Raw genomic sequence first — 27,756 nt, 5'->3', positions numbered from 1 at the left:
AATATGTTCCTCCTTGCTTTCGCGCAACCAGAACGATCCTTTTTTGGATCGGATCGTCAAGTGTGATGAGAAGTGGATCCTCTACGACAACAGGAGACGTTTAGGTCAGTGGTTAAACACCGATGAGCCTTCCAGGCACTTCCCAATGGCGAAAACCCACCAAAAATGACCAAGGTGGTGAGCGGCTGGTGCGATTCACTGTAACTTGCTGCAACCAGGCCGAACCATTACAGCAGAGTCCTACTGTGAGGAAATCGATGAAATATCCAAGAAAATGTGTCAGCAGCAGCTGACACTGGTCAACAGATCCTGCTCCACGACAACGCCAGTCCGCACGTTTCATTAATCACCGTCCAAAAATTAGACGAATTGAGCGACGTAGTTGTGCCCCATCCACTATTCTCACTAGATCTCTCGTTAACCGACTACCATATTTTCTAGCATTACGATAATTTCCTCACCTATAGAACCTTCGCCAATCAGCATCATGCCAAAACGGCCTTCATCGACCTCATTGAATTCCGAGCAACCAATTTGTATGCTGACGGAACTAATCAACTTGCGTTATGGTGGCAAAAGTGCAGTGATTCAAATGGTGCTTATTTCGATTGAATTGAATAAGCTCACAGTTCAAAGTAGCCTCATATAAACGGACAGTACTTTTGGCACATCTTAATTATAACTGATTTTCATAAATGTAGGTCGATAAGTTTTAAATGAATTGTCTCGCCAGCAGTTATAAGATATATTGGATACTGAAACTGAAAATAATTTTGAGATTATCAATTCGAGTATTTTTTTTTCACATCCGTTTTATGCTGATTGTCGCCTAGAAAATTATTCAATGGACCAAAGGTGTCAATTAGACAAATACCAGATGAACTATTCTGAATTTCAAATTTCAAAACTTTTATTGTGAAAATCTCTTCATCAATGGTAGATGAAACTTAAATTAACGATTTTTGATACATATTCAATTCTTTCTGAGAATTGCCAATACATCAATTTTTGATTATCAAATGAGATTACCACGTCAGTTAACTACGTTTATTTTTCAATATTTGAGTGTCTGCAAATATATTTACAATCGTTAATCTATTTTTACATATACGTATCTTTTCATATACCTATCTAAATGAGGTAATAACAATGATACATGTTCTTACACACAATAATATCAGAAGATGTTTTTATATTTTTTCATCGACCTTTTTTGGGTATTCGTTCCCTTCCACAATCTGAAAAATATTAAAATTATAATGTAGAACTGTATACATCTGTCGAAGAAGAAAGAAATAATCAAAAAGGAATAACTTCCAATATATTAGAATTTTTTTTTGTTCACTTCTGAAGACGGAGGCAGGAGGAGGAGACTAACAAATATTAAAAACTGTAGTTTTTTCAGTTGAATTTCCGCATATATCTCAAATATAATCATAACTTCTAGTGGTAACAAAAAATAAGCTATATTACACGCGATTATTCACATATACAATCAGTCCTTAGATTTTATAAAAAAATATATAGTAGGTTCTAAACAATTTTGAAGATTTCAAAAGGTTTGCACCACAACTTTTCCTCCAAACTGTAATTCGGTTTTGGATTTCTGGTAGTTATGGCTATGTCTAGAATGTCCAAGGCTCTCTTAGATAACACCACTGGTTGGTAATCCATACAGCCGGTTATTTCCACGGAAGTTTCTTGCTGATCTTGTTGACTGAAAATTTATAACATTATTTTAATTATGAAGCAAATTCATTCAGAATATTCACAGTTTCAACCCGAGTATGTAAAATATCTATTTCAATCTGAACATATTAGTACATATCTAGTACATATTAATGTATAAAATTGTAAAACCAATACTGAAATATGTTTCATTTACTCGTATTCCTGAAGAAGAAAATCAAAGTTATCCAAATTTTAAATTGTAATTAAAGAAAATGATGATTTTTTGAAAGCCATGTTGTTGTTTAGTGAAACATCATCATCATTTATATACTTCTGTAACTGTCCTTCTTGCAGTTCAAGTTTGGTTAAGAATTATTCTGACGATAGAGACTGTAAGCGGACCTGTTAAAGAATCTAAGGTCATCTTTGCTGTAGTCTAAAAATTATTTGTTCTTCGCAAGCATGAATAAACGACAGATTCGTGTCCGATCAAATCAGAAGAATTGTAGGTAGGGTTGGGAGAAAGATCAGCTAAAAAATAACAAGTATATTAAGCAAAAAAGCGAAATTACAATGAAATAAAATTCAAGCGACTACCAACACAAGAGCCTCACAAAGAAGAGAAGCCGCCACAGCCAGTACTTGTACTTCACTACATCAGAGGATTGTCGGAAAGGATAAGAAGAATTGGGTCCAAATATAATATAAGGATCTGCTTCAGATTTGAAAAAATTATCAGTAGCAGTCTCACGAAAACCAAGCCACCAAATGCGGACTGCGATTCCAAGAATTGCGAGAATCATACATCGGTGAAACTAAAAACCATTGAAAGTTTGCAATGCCGAGCACAAGAAACACACACAGCGAGGAATAGCAAATCAGGAATAGCAGAGCATGTTTGAATTAATCAATATAATATCAAATGAGGTCAAACTGAAATGATCCACAAGAAGAAACACTGGTTTAGAAGAAAATTCAAAGAAGCCACATATATATTGTCACAAACCGCATTTAGCCAAGCTAGCGTAGAGATACGCAACATATGGAAACTTCTAATCAAGCGGAACACGAACAACTGCCGCTAAACAGTCAGCTCGCGCTAAACCCGATGAAGCGAAGAGAGGGAAGAGGGGATAGGTGAAAGCACTCGAATGATGTATAGATAGTCAGATCTCGAAGGAATAAGTCCACTTATCATCTGAAGACGATTGTGGATACTAACAATCGAAACGTCGTGAAGCAACTTTCAATTTTCATATCTTGTTAATAATTTTTTCAATTTCATCTCGTATTAATAGTTCAATTTTTTTATTTTTCTGTTGTTGGTTGTATTTTATTCAGTTGTAATTTCAAGTTTTTTGCTTAATACAATTGTTATTTTTCAGCTAATCTTTTAAATTTTTTTACATTCTTTCAGGGATTTCAAATCAATTTATATCATATTAGACAATGGTAGTCCGAAATAATGAAATACACCAGAAAAATTAGTTGGTTGGGGAAAAAATCTCCTTAATTACATTTTCAACAAACAGAAGTATTCATGGACATACATATTTTCACAGGAAGTTTCAAAAAGTATTCAGTATATATTTTTTTTTCCAAAAAACCGTCAAACTCTTTAAAATTACTCGAAAAAATATGAATAACCGTGGAATAATTTTGTTCAACAAACCTGTTCATTTTAGGTGCGGAAAACAACAACTCCGGCATGATTCCTTGCGGATTAATGGTAACTACTTTCACGCCTACTTGGGACAATTCCTGCCTGAGGGCCTTACTAGCTCCTTCCACTGCGTACCTACTGGCCACGTAGGCCACCAGACCGGCGCCCAAGTTCTCTGTTGCTCCCACCGTTACTATTCGTCCGCCTGCGTTGCGTAACAAACTCTGGAATTTTCTTGCTGTGCGGAGGATACCAACGACATTTGTTTTCAGCATAGCGTCCCAGTGAGCGATGTCCTGCTGATCTAAACGGCCTCGGTAGGATAGTCCGTTGGTGTTGATAACAGCCCACATACCTGATGGAGAAATACAATTATATCAATATTAATTTCAATGATTCAAAATTTATTTCAACATTTTCTCATGCAACTGGTATCGAACCGGCAGGAAGCCAACTGACTCTCCTTTGGTCTGCAGGGGTTACCATAATGGTATGCTCGCTTTCAAGAATTCGATGAAAAACCACCATATCCAATCAGTTTTAGAGGGTCACATACCCATACCGATGATTTGTCCACTCGCAATGGCAAAAGATGTTAAAGGTAGACAATTGAACTGAAGTTTGACCTAATACATTGTTTGAAAATCACTTGGTCTACAGGAATGCATGCTTGGCAGTGTAAATGCACCCAAAGCATGCGCTTTCCACCCAGAATCTGATCATGGATCTTATCTTCCAGCCTTATCTATCCAGCCTGGTAACAAAGTCGGAGAAGTGGAAGAACGTTCCATTGGCAAGGCTGGACAGGAGACTCCCATCCATTTAGCACTGCAGCACTGCTTTGAAAGAATACGACTGCCAGTGGCTGTCAAAAAGTCACTAGTGAGAGGAAGAAACTAGACTTCCAACAAAAAATCAACAACTGCGTGAGAGCTCCTCTACATTTTGAGAGCCTCTATGTGCGGATAACCATCGATCGATTACTAGGTGCAATCAATCCTTTCGAAAGGATTTATTACTGTCCCCACGTAAGAAGATTTCTGTTAAAGACTCTGACAACATGAGCATAATAAACTTCATGAACCGGTAAACACGGAAGGAGTTACTCCTTTGAAGGTTCAACTGTGCTATTTTAGACTTGTATGGGTTTTAAACTGGTGAAGGAAAAAGCTCCCTAGCCCACACCGCCATCTAGCTGTAATTTTCAATTGATAACTAGATGGGGAGCAGCAGATTTCGAATTGGTTCCTCATTCCTAAAATCGCTAGATATTGTTGAGTTTGTTGGATCTTGTAAATTACAGAGCAGCAACATGATTGAATTCGTGTAATGAGAATGTTAGTATCAACCATAGCACAGTAAGATGAAGTTTCCAAACCTCCAAAAAGGAAATGAAGGGTTGATTTCTTAAGTCACCTCTTCTGCATCTCACTATAGCCATCGTTACTCCCAGAAATAGCTGTGAATACAGGAAGAGATTGAACAGTTTGATCTTCCTCTTGAAGATGATCACTTTTTGATCGAAACACGTGTCAAGGTGTTGAAATAATAGTTTGGTGTTGGGGTAAAACTCCAGTAATATTCATTACTAGACCAAAGGCTCCAAACAGTGCAGCACAAGTATTTTACGCACATGGAAACTGATCATAATGGTCTCAGTATCTGAACTAACATGTGATCACAGAAGGTCGTGACTAGTTGCACTAGAACCGATCCACACCCACATTGAACTTACTACGTTTCAGACGTAATCTCACTATAGTATGGATCGCTTACAAGGGATTTTTTACACATCATATGCGTTCGTCATGTATTTGCTTGGATCCCTTCTTTACTCTGGATCTATAGACATCAAGGCTGAAAAAATTATTACGCTCATCTGGTCATTCAGATGATCAAGCAATTCATCTGCAGCTCTGATGTGACATTCAGATTGATTGTACGATAGATATTTCAGTTTTATCTAATACATCATGTTATATCTTCAGGAATTGTGTCGGTAGCTAAGTATAATACTTGGCTGATTGAAAAAATATAGCTTCAGAACTGTTATTAGAGAAATTGTTATGATCACAACCATATTTCTTACCGTCTTCTCCTGCTGGCAAGTGAGCTCTGATGATGTCAACAGCTTCATGAAGAAGATCTTCCCTTGTAACGTCCAGAGGGAGGGCGATCAGAACTCCTTGACCTTGAACACTCTCTCTATGTTTTTGCCAAGCACGAATGACTTTGGCAGAGGTCGAGTCTTCGGAAGAACCAGACGCAGCTCCGTCTTTCAATCCAGCGAATACTCTGAATCCTCTTGTGGCCAAATGAATTGCAATCTGAAATTTGATAATTCGATGATGTAGAAAGAACTTTTTTGTTAAGAGTAGTTGCAGAAAATCCAGGAAAAATCCACAGTATCATCAGAAAAAGACAAGAAAATTTCATTAATTTGCTTGTATCGATACTGAGCAATTATTTCTCAATCTCCCCATAACATCGTTTATGTAATGATATAAGTAATTTGGACGAGTCATTGAAAAGTTGCCACGACGCAACGCAGTAAGCTATTACACGTCGCGTCTACTGTAAGACGACGGGGGACGATGCGCGGGCAGACGTCGTTGACGGTTGTGTTAGTTTTGCGAATTTCTCTATAGGTAACATTATTCGATTCCCGAAGCTATTCATTACCTAGTGCAGTTGGCAACTTTTTTCAGTTGGTGTATTTTTAAAGTAAAAATGTAAATTACTGGTTGCTGCCAGCTCTTATATTAACGTACAGCCAAAGGTGCTGGACCTAGAATCTGGAAATATGCATATTCCAACAGGGGCGCTAGCTTTGGAAGAAAAGGGGGCGTCCATAAAACAAAATTATCTTCCCATCACTGTTTCTCCATGTCCTTAAATTTCTGGTGGGTGAATTTATATTTAGTATTACCTGTGCGGAGCTAAGGCGGTTCACTAGTATTGAAAATAATTGTAGAAAGCTATTGAGGTATGAATGCTCTGTATTTACTCTTTGGTATACTGTAGACAATTAAACCCGCATGAAATTATGCATAAATTAGCTCAATATACAATATTATTAAGGAATTCCTGAAATGGGTACATTTTTCATTTTCAGTCACTGTTTTTTTGAATAATATTTCAAGATACCTTCCAGTATTGATGTTTATCACCGGTCTTTTGAGAAGTGAACACCTTTGCTGATTTCCAATTTCTGGAATTATCTTTCCGAGCTGACTTTAAAAATGTATCACATTTAGAGTCAAATTGACCTTAAACCGTCATAGACAATATACCTTAATTTTCAAATATCCTCACGAAAAAAGTCTAATGGGCTAAGACAGGGTGATCCAGTGGATCATCCAGCGGTTCCTCTTATTTCTCTGTGAATTTGTTGTTTTTTTAAAAATTTCTATCATATATATCTCCGATTCGTATCATCTTTTGAGATAGTTCTGGAATATGAGATAAACATCGATTGTCGGCAACTGTTGAGTTGATGGTTGCAGAATTTGTGATGCTGTTTTTAGAGTCATTCGGTTTTCAATTGACTGTTTATTTTTCGTTGCATTCACTATTGGATCTACGATTGAAACTAGATAAAATTTTCAGCAATACTGCAGATAGCTTTTCCTTTGTTATAGAGACAATTTATTATACAGTATTCAACACTCTCATGATGGTTTGATGTGTAATGGAGTTAGTAGTGTTTCTTTTCGATAATTATTCGTATCAAATCGATCTGAGCACCTCTTCATTTAAACAGCATGGAAAGGAAGTTAATCATCTTGTTCAATCTCTATTGAGAACTTAATTGTCGGTTCCTGTTCGGATGTATGATTTCAAAAGGTATCCAGATCAATATGATTTTCATTCCTATTATAGACGTCATCAACATATCCCACCAAAATTTAACATTACCATTTTTATATATTTTTTATAATGTTGAAGAAAAAATACCCAGAAAAGGTTTATCATTCAGCTCATAATAAATTTAATCAATATATCAAAGACAAACTGTATAAATATAAATATAAGTAATAACTTTATTCCTTCAAACAAGCAGTTATAATCCTGCGTTCGTTAAAATCATTAGCTACATTACTGGTGGTGTTCACAACATCTGCACTGTGAAATTTTTCACCTACAACTTACCTGTAATCCAATCGCATTGTCCGCCGAGGTCACTAATACCGGTTTGCCAGCACCTGGAGTACTACCATCCGAAAGATCACTACCGCTGCCCCGTATTTTGCAGAGAAGGTATAGTAAGAGAGCACCGGCTATCGAGAAAAGCGCCACCAATTGTAAGGCCAGGACCAAGGCGGTGTTTTCGTCCATTGACAATCAGTCTGAAAAAAAGTAGCATAGGCTTTCAAATATTCTGCTGTTAGCGATTGACACTTTTGTAATCTGTCAGTTGACACTTTCTAAATCAAGATGCTTAGAAACCTTGGTATTTTCCACGATTCGCTTCTGTTTTGTCAAAAATATAGACGCGAGAAATGTGATTACCCAGCTTTGTGCACATGTTGATAGATGATGCAAGAATCGAAATCTGTCGCACGTATCTCGTTCAGATCTTTACCGAATGTCAACAACATTGAAAATTTAAGCGTCAACTTGACATTGTCAAGCTGCCTTTTATATATAGGCCCGAAACTATATAATACCTAAACCACCACTTCAAATTCGAAAGAATTTATGAAATCAGTTCCTTTAAATACCAAATAAAAAAATGAAAATAAAATAAACAAAAATAAATAAATGAATAAACATAAAATTAATCAAATAAATGAACTAAAAAGGAATAAAAAGGCCCCTCTCAACTTTACTCTTCTCTACTCAATTTTACTCAAAATACACATACCATTTATTGACCAATGTTTTTCATACAGAAAAAATAAAATTTTTCAATTTCCTGAAAACGATCGGTTTGCACCTCTCCAGGCATCACATCAAAATTTAAAAAAAATATCTTTTCTCGTGCAGAAATATGCACTACAAGCATTTATGCTTAGGTAATTTCTGTACAGGATTATATAATCTGTAACAACAATATAAATTGTGAAAATGACAATTATAGAATGAATGAATAAAGTTTGATTTTATTTGACTTGAGTGTCATTTGAAGTGTTCTTCTAAAACATCTCTATACTACATTTATTCTATTCAATGTTTTCCTGCGAAGTCGTTGAACTCGATCAAGCACACTTCAAGTTGACCACACCATAATAAGTGGATGATTGAAAGTCGGTCAGAAATCAATAGTCAATTAAAACCTACTATTGGCATTTGTCTACGATCACTTTTCACCTTAATTCTCGGAAATGGCAGCCTATTTCACGTAACAGACCAATTCTAAATCAGTTACGCATTTCTATTAGCAATTAACGTTCTTGTCGTTCTTGTGAGTCGTTTCGATATGATTTTCAGCTAGTTAAGGACAAATTAGAATGTATCAGAGGCGTAGAGATAATTTTTTGGACCGTGTAATTGTGTAAGAGTTATTTGTCTTGAGTTGTCGCAAGATGTATTTCGTCAGGTGCTTCATTCATAAATGATTTTATTCCATCTGAGATAAGAGTATTCGCCTTATTCGGTATCTTACCATCGGATTTGCGTTTCAAAAACGCACGTTTTATTGGGTAGCGTTCTATATTTACGTCACGGTTGATGAGAACTTTATTTCTTCCCATTGGCTTCAAACGTGGTTGTAGATACACCGATGATGCAGAACGCAGTGGACATCAAAATGAGGCAGTAACACCAGAAAACAAAAAATTCTACAAAATCGTTTTGAATGATGAAAAAGTGAAATTGCGTGAGTTAGCTGACATTGTAAAGTTATCAAAAGTACGTATCTGTTTCATACTGCATGAGTATTCGACTATAAAAAAGCTATGCACAAAGTGGGTGCCACGCGATCTCACTGTTGACCGAAAACAAGAACATCTTAATGATTCTGAGCAGTGTTTGGCCATGTTTGAACATTACAAACCGGAATTTTGGCGTCGATATATGACAATAGATGAAATATGGATTAGTCACTTTACTCCGGAATCAAAACGATCGACATGTGAGTGGAGAGCAACTGGTGAACCTCCTTCAAAGCGCCCCAAAGCATAACAATCGCTGGAAAGGTTATGACCTCGGGATTTTGGGATGTGCGTGGTGTAATATTCATTGATTATCTTGAGGAGGGAAATACCATCAACAATGAATATTATATGGCATTATTTGAGCCGCTGAAGGTGAAATTGCAAAGAAACGACCGCATAAAAAAATTGTTGTTTCTTCCATACAACGCATCGTGCAACAAATCAATCAAAACAATGGCAAAACTACATGAATTGAACTTCAAATAGCTCCCACATCCACCTACACTGAGTGTAGGTCATCGTCCATTCTGTCCTTTCCAGGAAGGTGGGCAGGTCACTGGAAAACATCTCCTCTTATTGACGATAAATCCGGACATTCGCATAGGACATGCCTTCCTGTTCACACCTCCTGCATAGAGGTGTAACCACTAGCCCCATATTGTGGAGGTGTTTCCTTAGTTGACAGTGGCCAGTCAGAAATCATACTGTTAAGCGTAGATTTTTTCTGGTCATTGTTAAATATTTCTTCGGCGCCAGCTTTCCAGGGTCACCCAGGGTGATCCTGACCAGATTGCATCCTTTGATTCCATTCCATCTCTTTAGGGATTGAGCATGGGTGTGACGTTTGGCTGATTCCGCAATTGTCGAAGACATCAGGCCGTAGGTGCCACTGGGTCCTAAAATTCTTAGTCCAGCCGCTTCCTTGGCTAAAGAGTCGGCAATGCAATTACCTTTACTCCTGTCTTGCCCTTTAAACCACCTCAAGATAATGTTATTATCTATCCGGGCTAAATCTTGGTGACAGTCTAGTACTAGCCCTGAGGTTACCAGGCTAATAAAGCTTGTCTGTTATCAGTGCAAATTGTTATATTTTTGCCAGAAATTCCTTTCCTGGTTATTTCTTTTGTGGCGATTGAGATACCAGCCAGTTCTGTTTGGACCAAGCTGGTATTTTTTCCCATTCCTCACCTAATCCTTAGGCTTAGTGATTTTGAGTATACCCCACATCATGAGCCTTCTTTGGTTTTTGAGCCGTCTGTATATATGCGTATTGCATTTGTAGCATCTGACTCTGTGAATTTCACTAGTTCGGACTTCCATTGTCTACTATAAAAAATGATTTGAAATCCCTGAAACAACTCAAAAAGAAGAATTGTAAATGAATAGCTGAAAATAACAACTATATGAAATGAAATACAAGTAATATAATTGTTATTTCCTATTCATTTTTAATTCTTCTTTTTTAGTTGTTTCAGGGACTCCAAGTCATTTTATATAGTGAACAATGGAAGTCCGAACTAGTAAAATTCATAATGAAACATTGTCAATCAACTTCAAACAAATCTGACTCTGTATTTTGTTTCATTTGTATTCAGGTTTGTGTTCAATAAACCAGACGTTTATTGAACACAAACCTGGGTTCAATTGCATCACTGGTTGTCTGCAGCAGACGTTCTTGCCATAGGCTCAGCCTTCATTGACCCATTCCTACTTAGAGGTTTTGGCTGCAATCGTAACATGGCCATTAACGCAACCCGTCATTTGATACATTTTTTCTATCTCTTTCTGTTAAGTATTCTTAACCCTTTACCGCATGAATTTTCATTTCATAGCGAAAAAATTGTATGAGATGAGAAATTCAACCCTATTTGATGGAAAAATATTTTTTAAAAATCAATCCCTGTTGATTTTCATGATTTTTGAAAAAATCTGGTTTGTGCCATATATGGAACATCAGGCGATATTGACTTGGCAATACATTATTAATTTGAGACTAAGAGGTATAGTTTATTCATAAAAAATCATTCAGTATGAAAGCGTAAATAACAATTTCGATCCTTATTAAGGCATAATGGAATTTGGCATTTGGTGCACATCACAAAAGTTTTTCCTGAGTAACCAGGGTATTTACATCTTGATCTACATGTTTCTTGTCAGTGTGGGAAATGATCTATACTATCTGTTCTGATATCTTCTTGAGGAATTTCTTTTGTTGGCCCTTTTTTTCTTTTATATTCATACACTTGCTGGAGGATCACGCTCGGAGGCCTTCCTACTCTGTTAACCCTGCTTGGTTTTCCTGCTAAACAAAGCGCGTCTGCAATTGCCAGTTTGGTATCCAGAAGCACAATATCAAACTTTTTTGCTCTTCTAGCAAGTAGCCAGCTATTCACGGCAACCAAGTCGGTGAAATGAAAAAAAAAATGCGCAAGTAGTATTTTTTTGACCTTATTTTTATGCGATAGAAACCCAACATCGCATCTAGGTCCACTCCACCCATATACTTATTATAAATGAGGACACTCTTTGTTCAAGGTATCATTTTATGTGTATTCTCTTGCTTGAAAAATATCCGCTTTTCTCCTACTGCTTGACTTCCTGCATACGTTGACAAAGTGGTGACTACTTTGTTATCAAACCAAGATACAACACTAATGACCTCACCATCTATAGTAGCTATTTTTTCTCCTCTTCCTTTTTTTTTTCATTTCTTTCTCGGAAGGCATTGCAACTCCTGGGACTCGATTCAATCTCACCGTCCCTAAGGGTATTATACCTTCAGTAGTCAAATAAGTCATGAGTGGAACACTGGAGAACCAATTATCAAAAAACAATTTGAAATTCTGATATCTTGGTATAGATTCAGATAGCTTCACAACAACATTACTACTAACACTAAGAGTTGGAGCTCCTAGAGGTACAGTATTGCTTTGTGCTCCTGCAAACAGATCGGAATAATAACTAAAGCCATATATACTGCTAAGGACTAAATTTTTGAAACCCCATTTATGTGGTTTCTTCGGATTATATTGTTTGAGTTGTGTTCGAGCTTTTGTTGGAATAATCTGTTCATCTACAGCAAGATACTCTTCTTTCGGAACTTGCAGTGATCTTTCTCTTATTTGGGTAAGAAATGGCCTAATCTTGAACAATTTACTGTATCCAATTTGACTGTTTCCAGTCATGTCATCATTGTTGTTGAAGTGTAAGAAACGCTTTATCTCTTCAAATCTATTACAGCTCATCAAGTTGCTCACAGTAGGATGGCCGATCGTATTATGCCAGTAATGCCTTGTGGCCGGCAGCTGAATAAGGGACATGTACATGGTAATGCCAATAAATTGCTCTATTTCGAACTTTTTTATATTAGCAGGTTTATTTGGACGGCACTGTACAGAATGAAGGTTAGTCTGTTCACAGATATACTTTATAAGGCTATCTGGGAAAAGAAACTTGAAGAATTGGAGTTTCTAACTCTGATATAGAAAAAGGCAAATCCTGGGAACCAGTAAATTTTGTATCTTCTTCAGATTTTTCGAGATTTCCTTCTACCCAATTGTATACTTCTTTTCCCTTTTTCTTTTTTTCAATCACAGAGAAACAACTGCAACTAGCAACATGTGAAATTTGCAAGCAGGTCATTTCCTTCAAATCGTCCGTGACAAATTCAAAGTCATGCTTAAAAAACACCCCACGGTAAAAATTCTACCCACTAAAAGAACAGTGAAAACCCACGTTGAGGAGAATTCACAGAGACAGCGACCTACAATTCTGCAGCAGGTAGGTATTTAATTAATTCGTTTTGCATTTTTTATGTTCAAAATTTCATGGAAAACAATTATGACATGTCAGCCTTTTGGGCCCATCTCTACCAGTTTATGTTATCGCAAGTCAGGATTGCTAATGAGCACTCTTTTTTCTGTAGATCTAAGAATGAAAAACATGTAATTAGGTAAGCCACCAATATGTTTTCTTCCTTCCAAATAAATACAAATTTGTTAGTACGCTATTTTACTAACGTGTAAAATATCACAATCAACTGGTGCTGGATCGCCAAAAACAAGTTTTCGTTAACGGTTGCACAATTAATCAAATTGGTTTTGTAAACTAATTCACACAGCTCGGCAAATTACGTACTGACCCGCATTCTATTTTCTTCAATTATCAAATACAAAATGTGTTTTACGATCGAACATAACACATGTGACGATCTATTTACAAAATGTTGGTTTTAACAGTTATACAGACGCTATTGCTGGATCTAATATTTCAAAATTGAAATTATATAGTAACTCATTTGAATTCGGATCAGTTCTGAGTTCCCCTTTTTGAGGTATGATTAACCTAAACCTGGTTAGTAATCAACAGGGTGGTGGCGATTACCTTGATGATGAATTATTCAGGAAGGAAATCGGTTCAATTATTCTACAGCAGTTTCTTTCTTCCTCAAAACGTCAGAAGAATTTGTTGGTATACTCGTTTCGATCAGATCTGCTTCGAGGATTGGAAAAACACGCTGGACAAAATAGAAATCGATGAATAAATAAATATTTTTTGAGAAAAACAAAAATTCACATTATTTTGCCCAAACATTCGGATTCAGGTTTCATTAACATTCCACTTCAAAGATAACCAAGTAGCGGATTGCTTTTACCTTGTGAATGAAAAATGTTTCCTTGAAAAATGTTCGGATATGGATAGAGCAACTCTTATTCTGACATTTTTCATGAGAATGAATAAATATTTGGCACATATTTCAAAATGAATGAGAATGTACAATGAAACTTTTTATTCAGGAAGCAATGATCTGATTTCTTTTCAAAATCCGACCGTTTCCTCGTTTTCTAAAATTTAATTGCAATCATAATGCAACGATAATTAATACCGGTAAGTGCAGTGCACAGCTTTGTACCTCTCTTTATTATATTAAGAGTAATTGTTGTTATTATTTGCAATGTTGAAATTCAGTGCAACATGCAAGAAAACGTACTCAATAATTATGAGTTGGAAACAGATAGTTTCATGAAATTCAGGATTCGTTGATAAAAATATACTTTCCAACTACTTTTTGAAATTTGTCAATATTTTTTAGTTTATAACCTTCCTTAATCTGAAGAATAAATGAATCTACATCAACAGAAAATCTTTTCAAAAATCTGTGTTTAAAATCTGTTTTTCTGTTAACCACTGTCGCACCCCTACGAACGACAACCCTCAGAAGGATTAACGAGGTCTTACTTTCAAGGTTTCACTATGCTCAAAGGCATAGTATAACTTGTATATGAAAATGTACATGTACATGAAAATAATGAAAAAAAAATATTTCTTTCTGTTCTTAAAACTTGCTACCCCCGTGAAAATATATCTATCTTTCATGGTCTGTTCTGTGAAAATTGAGGTGATTTTTAATTTTTCTAAAAAAATATGAATTTGTTCATCAATTTCTATATGTTTATATGTGTCTCTCTCAACGATTCGGATAATAACTCCTAAATCGCATTCCTTTCATGTGCGTTTTCAATCTTGAGAACAAAAAAGTCACAGTGGATCAAATCTTGTGAATACAGTGGCTAAGGAATAATTATTATAGTGTGCCAATCACTAGAGAGAACAATAATACAACAAAAAAGTATGCATGCAAATTTATTTCCATAAGTAACAAGTAACCACTGATCACAGTTAAAAAAACTATTCTTTTTCAATTTTGTACGGTACATTTTTCACTAATATCCTCGAAATCAGAAACCGATTTGCAAATGACTTGGGAAAAGAATCTATTGTTTGGGAAACAATACTCAATTACTAAACAATGGTAAAAATTCACTGGATCTTTTCTCGACCTTGATGAGATAATTACGTGACAATGCCTGAAGTCAGAAGGTATTTATGTTTTGATGACATAATATCTGTTTACATTCGTTTCTGATATCTCATATAACAAACAGTGGTGTTACCAAAAAACAACACTATCGTAATAAATATATTCTCATATTACCGATGGTAGTATTTTCCATTTATAATGATGAAAACATCAAAAAAGTCCACAAAATAATATTGAAATACTGAACGGTAAAGTTGATCGAGATAGCTGAAGCTCTAAAGATATCAAAGGAATGTGTTGGACATATTGTGCATGTATATTTGCGTATGCGAAAGCTCTGCTCGAAGTGAGTGTTGCGCAAGCTCATAATCGACCAGAATCCACAACGATTTGATGATTCCAAGATCATGAATGGAAAGACGACTCTTTTCCTGGCCAAAAATGTTGGTCGTCATCAATGACTGGCATGCTCGTTTTCCGAAACACATCTGCCTTTATAAGCACAAGGCGCAACACATTTTCTAGCTTTTACATTGAATTTGAGATGGTGATAACAGAATAATTTTAGTGGGCTCGAAATAGATCAAGTTTGTGATCTGTATTTTGGACTAGACCAATCCCGTATCCTAGACCTCGATTTTGAAACATAATTATCATCAAATTTAGTTATTAACTGATCGATTTTGTCTTTTAGAGATTTTGTTGAAGTGAAAGATTTAATAGCTCAAGTTTCTGGATTTCTTGTACTTCTCATCATCCCATCGGCCATGCTTATTAATTAATCATCCGTTAATTTTGTATGAAAAGCTCTCAGTAATTGTTCAACGGATTTTGGCAACTTTTTCAACATACAAGAATACTGAAACTTTTTGTTATTTGACCACAAGCTGAATCGGCCATTTCTCTATATAAACAGACAGCTTGGCTTTTTATCACCCAATTCGCACTCTCCAAATATCCTCAGCATTTTTTCTTCAACAGATATTTGGTACATTTCAATCAATTGTGTTTTTAAAATAGCATAAGATTTTTAATCGTTTCCAATTTGAAATAAATTCGAGTTTTCTGTAGCAACATTACAGTCCAACATTGAGATGATTTTTCCAAATTTTATTGTTTCTGATGTAATGTCGTTGATATAGAAGAGAGTTTCAATAGCATTGAACCATAGTTCTGGCTCCTTTTTCCAGAAAGGAGGAAGAATAAGTAATTACGCTCTATCAACTTGTTTGTCTGGATCGTAGGCGATCTTTGTTTCCTTTGATTCAACCTGATTAATATTCTCATCTGGACTGGGAACAAGTATGTCGTGACTGAAAGTAGCTTTATTGTTCTTTTCTTTAATGAAATGTTCTAATTTCTTTCTTTTTAACTGTTCCATGAGTTGAATGCATGAAAATACAATTCAACACTTTTGGATTCGCAAACTCGGGATACCACTTGATGATTTCTACTTCCAATTTGATTTTCAAATCTAATACTGCTCCATTAGTGTCGATGTCGAAGTGACGTAGGATTTTTGTAACTTGATCTTTGTTGAGTTGTTGCAGAAGTTCAACCATCTTTTGTAGACAGTGTTGATGTGCTTTTTCGGGGTCACCAATTGTAGTTAGCAAATAACTACCAACAACTTCTTCAAAAGAAATATATTTTTAAGAACTTTCAATAACTATCTATATTAATTTCTGACAAATCCATCAACTCCCACACATTGTTTTTTATATTTTGCTTCTTCTAAACACTTTATACTGGGCGCTAATGACTGTGATGATGTGATACCATAGATCGTACATGGTATAATATATTCATCGACTATCTTAAAAAGGAAAAACCATCAACAGCAACTATTGCATAGCGTTATTGGAGCATTTGTAGGACAAACTCGTGGAAAAATAGCCCCACCGTGGCAAAATTACATGAATTGTCTTCGAATTACATCGGCATCCACTGTATTCTGTAGATCTAGCCCCCAGCGACTTTTTCAGTCCTTAGACCTTGAAATAATGCTCGCTGGAAAAAATTAGCGCCGATTAAGAGGTTATCATCGAAATTAAGGCCCATTTTGAGGCTGAAATCAAATTGTACTATACTACTACGTACTATATTGAATAACAAAATCAAATTTATTCACTGTTAGACTGTTGCAACACCTCCTGATTACGGCTCTGTTTTCGTTTGACAACCTTGTATATTATGCAATGCATACGAATTATTTGTTGAAGGGATATATAGGAACAAAATTAAACGACAGTAGGCGTTTTAGGGAATGATCATTGAGTACGAGTTACAACTGTTCATCAAGAATTTTCTGATATCATATGACCTCGAAAGTGAATATTGTTTTTATAAATTGTAGGTAAATCACTAAACGATACGCAGTTAGTTTCACTCGATGTTATGACAGTCTGCTTTATGGACAACGCAAATGAGAAAGTTCATAGCACACTAAATGATTGGGTTTGTAGTGAAACCGAAGGTAGGAGGAAGAGAAACTCGTGAAATTAACATTCCGGAGGTGTCATGGGCACAATTCATTATCAAACATTCACATCACCACCACCACTTCCTGGGACTTATTCACCTATCAAAATGGAAATTAATGATTGTCTGGAATAAAAAGGCATTCATTCAAAATGCGTTCAAGTCACTAAAAATTACTGTTTGTGTTTCGTATCCTCAATATCTCAGAAACTGTTTGGAATATCAATACAAAATTCAAAATTTTATAAGTTCCAAGTCCCTGCGAAGCCGCTATTGCTTTTCCAACGACGTGATTGTAAAGATACAGATGTAAGCCATACACACTATACGGCACTATCCTCTTTACTTTTTACTATTCTCTTTACTAAAACCAATCAATTTGCATTCCAATACTTGGAACAACTCGAGTGGCTGAACATGGATGCTAGGCCAACACTGCATTCTGCTAGTTTATTCCATAAGGTCATATCCACCGGGAAACCTGCCTACCTTTTCACGAAACTGTCCTTTGGAACTGATATACAATTTGGGATTTTGTCTGAAGGTGATTGAAAATGTTTCTTGATGAATTTCACTAGTTCGGACTTCCATTGTCTACTATATAAAATGATTTGAAATCCCTAAAACAACTAAAAAAAAAGAATTGAAAATGAATAGCTGAAAATAACAATTATATTAACCAAAATAAACCTGAAATGAAATAATAGTGAAATAAAATACAAGTAAAAATTGAACAATTGAATAAATAAAAATAAAGAAATGAAAAAAGAAAATGAAAATAAAAAGTGGAGAGATTCCAAGTCACGTTAGTTCACGACGTTTCGATTGTTAGTATCTACAATCGTCGTCGGGTGATGACTGGACTGATTCCTCCGAGAAATGACTATTTATAGGTCGTTCGAATACTTTCACTTATCCCGCTTTCCATTTTCCGCTTCACTGTTTCCGTGGGAGATGACCGTTTTGGCGGGAGTTGGCCATTTTTTGCTTGATGATGGGTTTCCATATGTTGCGTATTTCTACGCTGGCTTGGCTGAATACGTTGTTGGACAACATGTATGCGGCTTCCTTGAATTTTCTCCTAAACCAATGTTCCTCTCTGTGCAAGATCTCAGCTTGGGACCACTCGATGTCCAAACATGGTCTGCTATTCCTGATTTGCTGGTTTCCCCTCGCTGTGTATGTTTCTTGTGCTCGGCAATGCGAACATTCAATGGCCTCTTAGTTTCACCAATATAGAATTTTCCGCACTCACAGGGTATCCGGTGAATGCAATTCTTGGAATCGCAGTCCGCGTTTGGTGGCCTGGTTTTCGTGAGGTTGCTACGGATAGTGTTACCGGATCTGAAGCAGGTTCTGATGTTGTACTTGAAACCAATTCTTCTTATTCTCTCCGATAATCCTCTGATGTAAAGAAGTGCAAGCACTGGTTGTGACGGCTTCTCTTCCTTGCGAGGCTCCTGCTGTCTTCTAGCCAAAGTCTTTTCTACCGTCGCTTTGGAGTAGCCATCCCGATGAAGATCATTTTTGATGATGTCTAGTTCCTTCTCGAGACCTTCCTTCGTATTACAGAGCCCAAAAGCACGGTCTAATAAAGTCTTGATGATTCCTCTTTTAGTCGATTGATGGTGGTTGGATTCGTGGTTCAGAACCTGCTTCAGATCCGGTAACACTATCTGTAGCAGCCTCACGAAAACCAGGCCACCAAACGCAGACTTCGATTCCAAGAATTGCATTTACCGGATACCCTGTGAGTGCGGAAAATTCTATATTGGTGAAACTAAGAGGCCATTGAATGTTCGCCTTGCCGAGCACAAGAAACACACACAGCGAGGGAAAACCAGCAAATTAGGAATAGCAGACCATGTTTGGACCCATCAACACAACATCGAGTGGTCCCAAGCTGAGATCTTGCACAGAGAGGAACATTGCTTTGGGAGAAACTTCAAGGAAGCCGCATACATATTGTCCAACAACGTATTCAGCCAAGCCAGCGTAGAAATACGCAACATATGGAAACCCATCATCAAGCGAAAAATGGCCAACTCCCGCCAAAACGGTCATCTCCCACGGAACCAGTGAAGCGGAAAATAGAAAGCGGGGATAAGTGAAAGTACTCGAACGACCTATAAATAGTCATCTCTCGGAGGAATCAGTCCAGTCATCACCCGAAGACGATTGTAGATACTAACAATCGAAACGTCGTGAACTAACGTGACTTGGAATCTCTCCACTTTTTATTTTCATTTTCTTTTTTCATTTCTTATTTTTATTTATTCAATTGTTCAATTTTTACTTGTATTTTATTCCACTATTATTTCATTTCAGGTTTATTTTGGTTAATATAATTGTTATTTTCAGCTATTCATTTTCAGTTCTGCTTTTTTAGTTGTTTCATGGATTTCAAATCATTTTATATTGTAGACAATGGAAGTCCGAACTAGTGAAATTCATCTGAATTGGGGATTTAAACATCTTTTGACTGCACCTAAACATAAAACTTCTCTTTTTCGAGGATCTTTTTCTTATAACATTGCACGCTTATATAATCGGCTACCCATTGAATTGAAATCGTTACCACCACTCAGTTTCAAGAAAAATCTGAAGAGATTTATGCTACAATCCGGTTCTCTTCTTTTATATAATTTTTCTTTTGTAGTTTCCACTATTAGTTTATTTTTCATTTGCTTTCTTGTTCAAATTTTTGAGTATAGCCCAATAGCTTTCATAATTTTTATAATTCTATCCAGACTTTCATTATGATCTTTCAAACATTCCTTCATAGAATTTGGTATTTCAAATCGTTGTCTAGCTTCACCATATTGGACCCAATTTAGCAAGATATGTTTCACTGTTAGCCTCTGCCTACATTACTGGCATATTGAAAAATACCTAGATCCATTAGTAAAAGAGGACGGTCATCATCCTGCTTTGGAAATAATATGCGAACTGAACTTCAAAATAAACTCGAAGAATAAATTTGCATCATGTTTCCAAGATGCATACAATTTTAAAATAGCTAACTTTCCGCTCATGTATGAGCTGATCCTCAATCTCGATTGGACGTTTCTAAATGCATTTCGCAATGTAGATAATGGCTGTCTTTACTTTTATGAAAAATTATACAGTGTATTTGATCGCTGCGTGCCAAAATTCTCGATAAAATCTAAAAATAATTGTCCAGCCTACTTTGATGGTGCATAGATAAAGAAAATTCGAACTAAAACAAAATTTTGGTGTATATACAAAAAAAACGGCGACATTCACGCTTTTCACGAATTAAAACGTCTTCGGGCAGAAATCAAAGCAGCCATTAGAATAGGTTATAAAAAATTCATTCAGAAAACTGAGAGCGAGATTATCCATAATCCCAATAAGTTCTGGTCATTCATTAACAAGTCAAAACAAACGAATGGAATCGGAGATAAAATGTTACATGGAGGCAAGCTACTCGATGATCCGTCAGATATTCTTGATGGATTTGCAGATTTCTTCAGTGGTTCTTATATAGTGTCAACATTAAGTGACCTTGCGAACAACAGTTGATACTCTCAGCTTAACAATCAAAAACTTTAGTTTTGAAGATGTTCATCATACCCTACTACATTATTAGCCCCAATCAACATGGTTTCATGAAAGGACGTTCAACCACCACGAATCTTGTAACAATCACTCAATGTATTGCAGAGGGTATTGTTTGTCAGTCTCAGACTGATGCCATCTACACTGATTTTTCTTAAGCGTTCGACAGACTTGACAATAGTATCCTGCTCAACAACCTTTCGACTTTTGGGTTATCCAATGAATCAATTACCCTCTTCAAATCGTATTTTCACAGCCGTAAGCAGTACGTCCAACTCAATGGCCTCAAGTCTATCGAATATATAGCCACATCTGGTGTACCACAAGGATCAAATCTAGGACCCCTACTATTCAATATGTTCATTAATGATATCGGAGCTGAGATTGATGTCAATTTCCTTTTATACGCAGATGACTTGAAACTCTATCACAATATAACATGTTCTAATGATTGCGAACGTCTCGCCCTGAATTTAAATCGCGTTGCTACATGGTGTCGAGAGAATAATCTGTCTCTCAACATATCCAAATGTGATGTAATGTCTTACTCACTGTAGACCAACCTGAATTTACACAACTACGTCATAAACAATCAAGTTCTGGAGCGTCATGACACACTCACTGATCTAGGTGTTACTTTTGATTCATCCCTCTCTTTCAATAAACATATTGACACTACTCTAACAGCAGTTTATCGCATATATGGATTCTTAGTTAGAAATACAAAAGACTTCGAAAAAGCTTCAACATTGAAATTACTTGAATTTTTGGGTTCCAAGACGGTCATCTAGGAATAGTGTCACATTTTATCTCAACACTCCGCGTACAAATATAATGAAAAAATCTCCAATTTATACAATGTGCAACACCTCTTATTCTGTTAGTCATGTCCTAGATATATTCAACTGCCAGATTATACAAATCAAAAGAAATTTCTTAGCTAACTGACAGTTCTGTTTTTATTTTTTTTAATATGGATTCACAAATTATATTATGTAAGTACATATTTGTAAATGCCACTGTTACTCCATATTCTATAAATGGGTTCATCCTGTAGAATAGTGTATGAAATAAATAAATAAATATTGATTGTTGTTTTCCTGAGAGCATGAATATGTTACTTAAGTTGGTATAACCTATTCTCAAGCGTGTAATCACAGTTTGTTCTCTTCGTGGTTTCATGATTTTTCACATATAAAACATCAAATTCTCATTTATTCGTGTTTTGCCTTTCTTTTCTGCTTTTCATTCTTTTTTCTTCTGCTTCTCTCCCTTCTTTTTTTTCAATTTTTCATTCAGTTCGATTGCACATAATATGTATTAATATAAGTTATCTATTTCTGGTTGGATGGAAGACCAATTTTTGCCTTGATGTATCATGCGCAAACGTTGAATTCTACCATTTGTTAGGTTAGATTAGTATCTCTTGTACTCTGTAACCTTTCAATAAAAGCATTTATTATTATTATTATATTCGGTGACTTCAATGTCTAGGATATCGAAGCGTAAAATTTTCAAATATCAACGACGAACAAGGTCGAGAATTTGAGACCTTTGCAATCAGCAGCGGACTTACTCAGATTATTTTTGTGTATGGGCACAGTTTTCAGAAATACTGTGGTATGGGTCTCCAGCTTCCGGATATCTCTCAAATACTTTTGCGTCAACGGCGATCCAGATATGCTTAAAATGGTCATTCTTTGGTAGAAAGGGACTTGTATTACTATTTCTTCCATTCGACTACAGCCAAGCAGTTTCAATTTGGTTTACTTTAACTAAAATCAAACTACTTTCAGATGCGGAGAATCCTTTCTGTCACAAAGCAATAACCGTCTCTGAACATAGAAACGATAAATCTATAATAAACAATATTTGAACAAAATTATGAGATTATCTGGAAAATTTTCTTTCTTATTAAACATTCTCAGATAGGTTGATAACTATCCCAACTAGCAATTTCGTACTTTATAATAGTTGCGAAAACGTTTCGGAGAAACAAATTATAAAACTGCATTTCTCCCAGAAATGTTTTCAATGTGTTTATACAACTGCTATAAATAGGAAATTGGCACCGTTTTATAAAACATTATAGGTATTATCAATATTTTGTAAGGCCTTTTACAAACACTACAAAACAGTTTTATAAACATTTTGGGAGTTACCATAAAATTTGTCTTACACTCTTGAAAAGTAGTTTTGTAAAGACTCAGAAGAAATAATCAGAAGACAGTTTTATTAGAGTTTTTCAGTAGTTCCAATTAGGCGTTATAAAATATAATAAAGCCGAAAACGATAAAAAAGTGTTAAAAATGTTTTCTTGAAGACGCAAGAAGTAATTTTGTATTGGGCACTAGGAAAATATAATTGATATGTCACCAAGTGAAAACTAAGAAATAGAATTTCTTAGTTTTCACTTGAAATTTTAAAATTTCACTTTTGCACTCATAAAACTGTCAAAGACATTGTTTGTATTTTGAATATTGATATTTTTACTGCAAATGAAATATATAGCCTATTATTAGCAAAATTTAAGCGCGCCATTCATTCATAAATGTTTTCGGTAAAATTATTATTTATACAAAAATTCACTCTGTTGAAGTAATAATTTTCTAGTCACAAACTCAACTCACTTTATTCTAAATAATATAATGTTAAATATTTATGTATTTTTCAGCTGTAAATATCACTATATGTGAGGTATTTCATATTTTCAACTCATCTAATTTCAGTATCCCGGATCGCTATCATTTAAAATGGCGTCGTTCTATTAAATAAATTGGTATCAGTAGCAAGCATTTCAACGTATTTTAGCTACTATGTTACCCCTATAAAACTGTTAAGAAACACTTAGTTCTGGGAGTGATGGTATTGCGGCAGAGTCGGACTACTTTTGAAGCTGTAGGTTTCTACAAAAGTGCTTGTATGAATAAAGGATTTCTCACATACAATTTGGATAAATATTATCTGTCGGGATGTTTTGCTAAAAAGTTTCTTTCATCGATTATAAAGGCTAAACGACGGGTTTTAACCATTATAAACCTTTTCCTGTTTTTCTCAAAACAAATTGAAGCACTAGGTTAGGTGGGATAGTTTTAAGTGTTCTTTTTAGTATTCCCAATATACAGGGCGACTGAAAGCTTCCAGAAAGTTTTTTTATGGAGCACCAAGTCATTTCTTCGTCTATTTGAAGCACCTCGAACTGAAGCTAAAACTATTATATACCCCCCAATAAATGTTCAAAATGGCCGCCATTGAGTTATTATTTATTTTTATGTATATATTCGGGAAACAAACAGAAAAATTCACTACAGTATCCACACAATGGAATTATTATCAAATTGAAAGTATAACATATATATATATATATATATATATATATATATATATATATATATATATATATATATATATATATATATATATATATAAATATATATATACATATCATAGTGGATGAATTAAAAATATCGAATTTACTTATGGGGTACCTATACTCAATAAAAATCAAATATTTAGAAGTTGCTGAAGAACTAATTTTCACCACGATATCGATGGTGTCCAACTTGAATAACTAAACAAAAATATTCTTACTGAACACAACTAAAATTTTGAAGAATTTTTCAAAGCTGTAATTAGGAATCGATGTCAGCTGGTTGTTCTTAAATGCTGCATTTTATTCTTGGTGGCAGCAAATATATATTAGCAAAATCAATTTGGTTTTATAACAGTAATATTAGTGTTTTTGAATTGTAGTTAATATACCATACTATAAAATAGTTGGGAAATTATCATTGAAGTGACAATATGGTAATGAAAATAAAATAGTATCTGAAAGCATTCCAATAAAATAATTTCATTAAAGCTACAGGAAACAGTTATAAAATAAGCTTGAAATAGTTTTATAACTATCATAACAATCTCGCAGAAAAGTGTTATAAAACTGCTACATGACAATTTACTTTTATAAGAAAATAAGTTTTATAATTTAGTTGCAAAAACGTTTCTGTGATAATTTCCTGACTACTTTATAATAGTTATTCAATTTTATTTCATAAACGTTACTATGACAAATTTATAAAACACTTTTATTGCCTACAACTGTATTGTGTTCATCGATCACCTAATATAAACAATTAGCATTTTGGAAGTAATTATAAAATACTAATAAAATAAAACTGTTGCACCACCATGAAATTATAAAACAACTTTGCTGGTTGGGATCACAATACGCATATTCATTGTGAACCACGCCTCACAAATACCAACGTTTTCAACCGTCTGATAAATGGTAAGTTGTTCCCATTAGCAACTAACCAAGAATACCAAATCAGAATGATAATATCAAATGAAAGAAAAGAATTCTGCCCCATTAAACCTGATCGGCATGGCTGACCAGATTGCAGCATATCGGCTTAGGTCACCCACCGAGAATTTATGTAAATAAGATCTAATAGCAATTAAAAGTTGAACATATTCGGATGTTTCGAATGTTGCGCTGTTTTTATTTGCGTTGATGTTTCATAACAACACTTCATTGTCTGGGTTATGTAAAAAAACGAAGCGAGTAGAGAAAAAAACGGACGAAAAATTGACGAGGGAATTCGAGAGACACATAATTTGACTGAAAAAGACACGTGGAAGCGGCTTACATAACAAGTATTAATGTAAGCAAATTTATGAAAAACAATAAACACAAAACTTGAGTATCGTATAAATCAGGACTATACAAGTTAACTTGTGGTTCTTGTCCAAAACTTTATGTTGGCCAAACGGAAAAAATATTTTTCCACAGAATAAAAGAACATAGGAGTAGTTTTCTGAAGATAAAGACCAATTCAACATTTGCGAAGCATGAGAACCATGACTAATAAGATTCATTTTTCTGGACTTTTCCATTATGATAATACTATGTATTTTCTTTCAGTAAATATTGATATTCAAATGTGTGAATGTTAAGTTATGAGAATGAAGAAATTTCCGTTTTACATTTTCTCGCGTGCTCTCTTACACTTTTTATAATGGGTGTAAGTTGCTAGGGACCTTCCTCAATTTTTTTGAAAATTTATAGCAATATTTTGATTGCATTCATCGTCCTGGTGGTTTTGCCAGTAGGCCATGACGATTATCCACTTGACAAATGCCAAAACCTACCACCTGGAGCAGGTTGAAAATTACACAATATTGGCATATTTGGGAGTGATAAATTGAAGTGTATTGGGATACATGATGACGTGCTGGAACTCACACGTCTAAAGATAAGACCTCGTTATTTTTTAGCTCCGACATCTGAAAATTATATTTTGTAGAAGGGCAATATCTGGTCAACGGAAAAACACATTTTAACAGATATTTTTTCAATACCCTAACCAGGCATTTTAATTCTACTATTTCTTCTCGACAGAACATTCGGATTATTTGAATAATAATAATTCTATTCCAGTCAGATCACATTTCAAATGATATTGGAACAGTCAAAAAAAGAGAACACAGGACATGTATACAGGGTGTAACATAAGTACGTTGAAATATTCAAGTGACGTATTTCTGAGACAATTTTAAGAAAAAAAGTCTATATGAACTTGTGCCCGAAAATGCTTCGTTTCGGAGATAAGGGGTGTTGAAATTGAATTTTTTATTCGCTTTTTGAAAATAACTCTTGCAAAAAATAAGTTTTTTGCCCGAAATTCGGTACCCGAAGTTTTGATTGATTTTATATGGGCAGTTAATGGGATTTCTGTTTCGGAAAAAAGTAAATGTTTGACATTTGTCTATATTTAATTGCAGTAGATTTATACCACACCAGCAAACAAAGTTAGATGAATCTAACTGTAATAATTTTGTATCAGTTGAGTCATGAATAACTTAAAACAACTTCAGGTCATCAGCAAACAAAAAAATTCACTATATAAAATAACATCTTTCAAGTCATTTACAAATAGGTTGAGAAGCAATGGCCCTACATGAGAACCCTGTGGTACACCTGATGAATCCATACATTTCCTTTCCAAATATTTGAGAAAATACCCAATTCCAACACAAAATAGTAAAATGAAAATGAATCCATACAACACTGGAGGTAGCTCACCTGAAGTCAAGAGATTATCCAAAAAAACAGGGTTCACCAAACACTGCACATCCTCACAAGACACAGATAACTTCCTCAATGCAATTCACTGAAGAAAATTCACTCGAGCTGCCAATCAGAGCATCGATGTTACACCGACGTGAGTCAATAATCAACAGTGTCTTCTTTCAAAATTGTATTAATAATGAACGCAAACAAAATCACAAACCGAGGGATCGACAATCTTCAGCGGGACTCCTTCCATGGGAGACTGGCCACAGCTCACTATCAGTTCAACACGATTCTAGTTAGTCTCAAGCACGAGAATACTTCGAATCGCACGTAATCATAGGCGGCGAGGTAGAGTTTAAGCATCCGCCACAGGAGGTCTGGTTTATTCTTTCAGGTACAAAGTAACGAGTTTTCTACAGGGTCGATGAATAAATTGTAAACGTGAAATCTGTGCAATACCACTCAAGCAAATTCTGTATTCATTCAAATCTTCAAGAGTGACTGTATGAAAATAGGTACATTATAGTTATGAAACATTTTTGCAATATTAGTCCAGTCATTATAGTAAGTTCACTTCGGAATT

The 27,756-nt window shown here is 35.2% G+C and overlaps 1 protein-coding gene across 1 annotated transcript; it reads right to left on the bottom strand.

The window, feature by feature from the left end:
• Positions 1 to 1,447: 1,447 nt before the first annotated feature.
• LOC111518028 (D-beta-hydroxybutyrate dehydrogenase, mitochondrial) lies at positions 1,448 to 27,472 on the bottom strand. The gene is made up of 5 exons (XM_023174348.2): positions 27,183 to 27,472; positions 7,487 to 7,683; positions 5,424 to 5,661; positions 3,344 to 3,689; positions 1,448 to 1,717 (listed from the first exon to the last, which is right to left on the bottom strand). The coding sequence occupies exons 2-5, from the start codon at positions 7,670 to 7,672 to the stop codon at positions 1,534 to 1,536; spliced, it is 954 nt and encodes a 317-aa protein (XP_023030116.2). The 5' UTR covers positions 7,673 to 7,683; positions 27,183 to 27,472; the 3' UTR covers positions 1,448 to 1,533.
• Between the last annotated feature and the right edge of the window lie 284 nt (positions 27,473 to 27,756).

The sequence above is a fragment of the Leptinotarsa decemlineata genome, unplaced genomic scaffold (assembly GCF_025532065.1).
Source record: "Leptinotarsa decemlineata unplaced genomic scaffold, Ldec_3_MD MMD2_tig00026336_RagTag_RagTag, whole genome shotgun sequence".
Taxonomy (NCBI): Eukaryota; Metazoa; Arthropoda; class Insecta; order Coleoptera; family Chrysomelidae; genus Leptinotarsa; species Leptinotarsa decemlineata.
This window is presented reverse-complemented; position numbering and strand designations above follow the sequence as displayed.

What these genes read in the sequence shown, in the direction of transcription:
- LOC111518028 (XM_023174348.2), bottom strand. Translation starts at nt 7,672, where the DNA reads ATGGACGAAAACACCGCCTTGGTCCTGGCCTTACAATTGGTGGCGCTT. An exon ending in CTTGCCAGCAGGAGAAGACG is followed by an intron (nt 3,690 to 5,423) that starts GTAAGAAATATG and finishes TTTCTCCATCAG; the next exon opens with GTATGTGGGCTGTTATCAAC. An exon ending in TCCGCACCTAAAATGAACAG is followed by an intron (nt 1,718 to 3,343) that starts GTTTGTTGAACA and finishes ATAAATTTTCAG; the next exon opens with TCAACAAGATCAGCAAGAAA.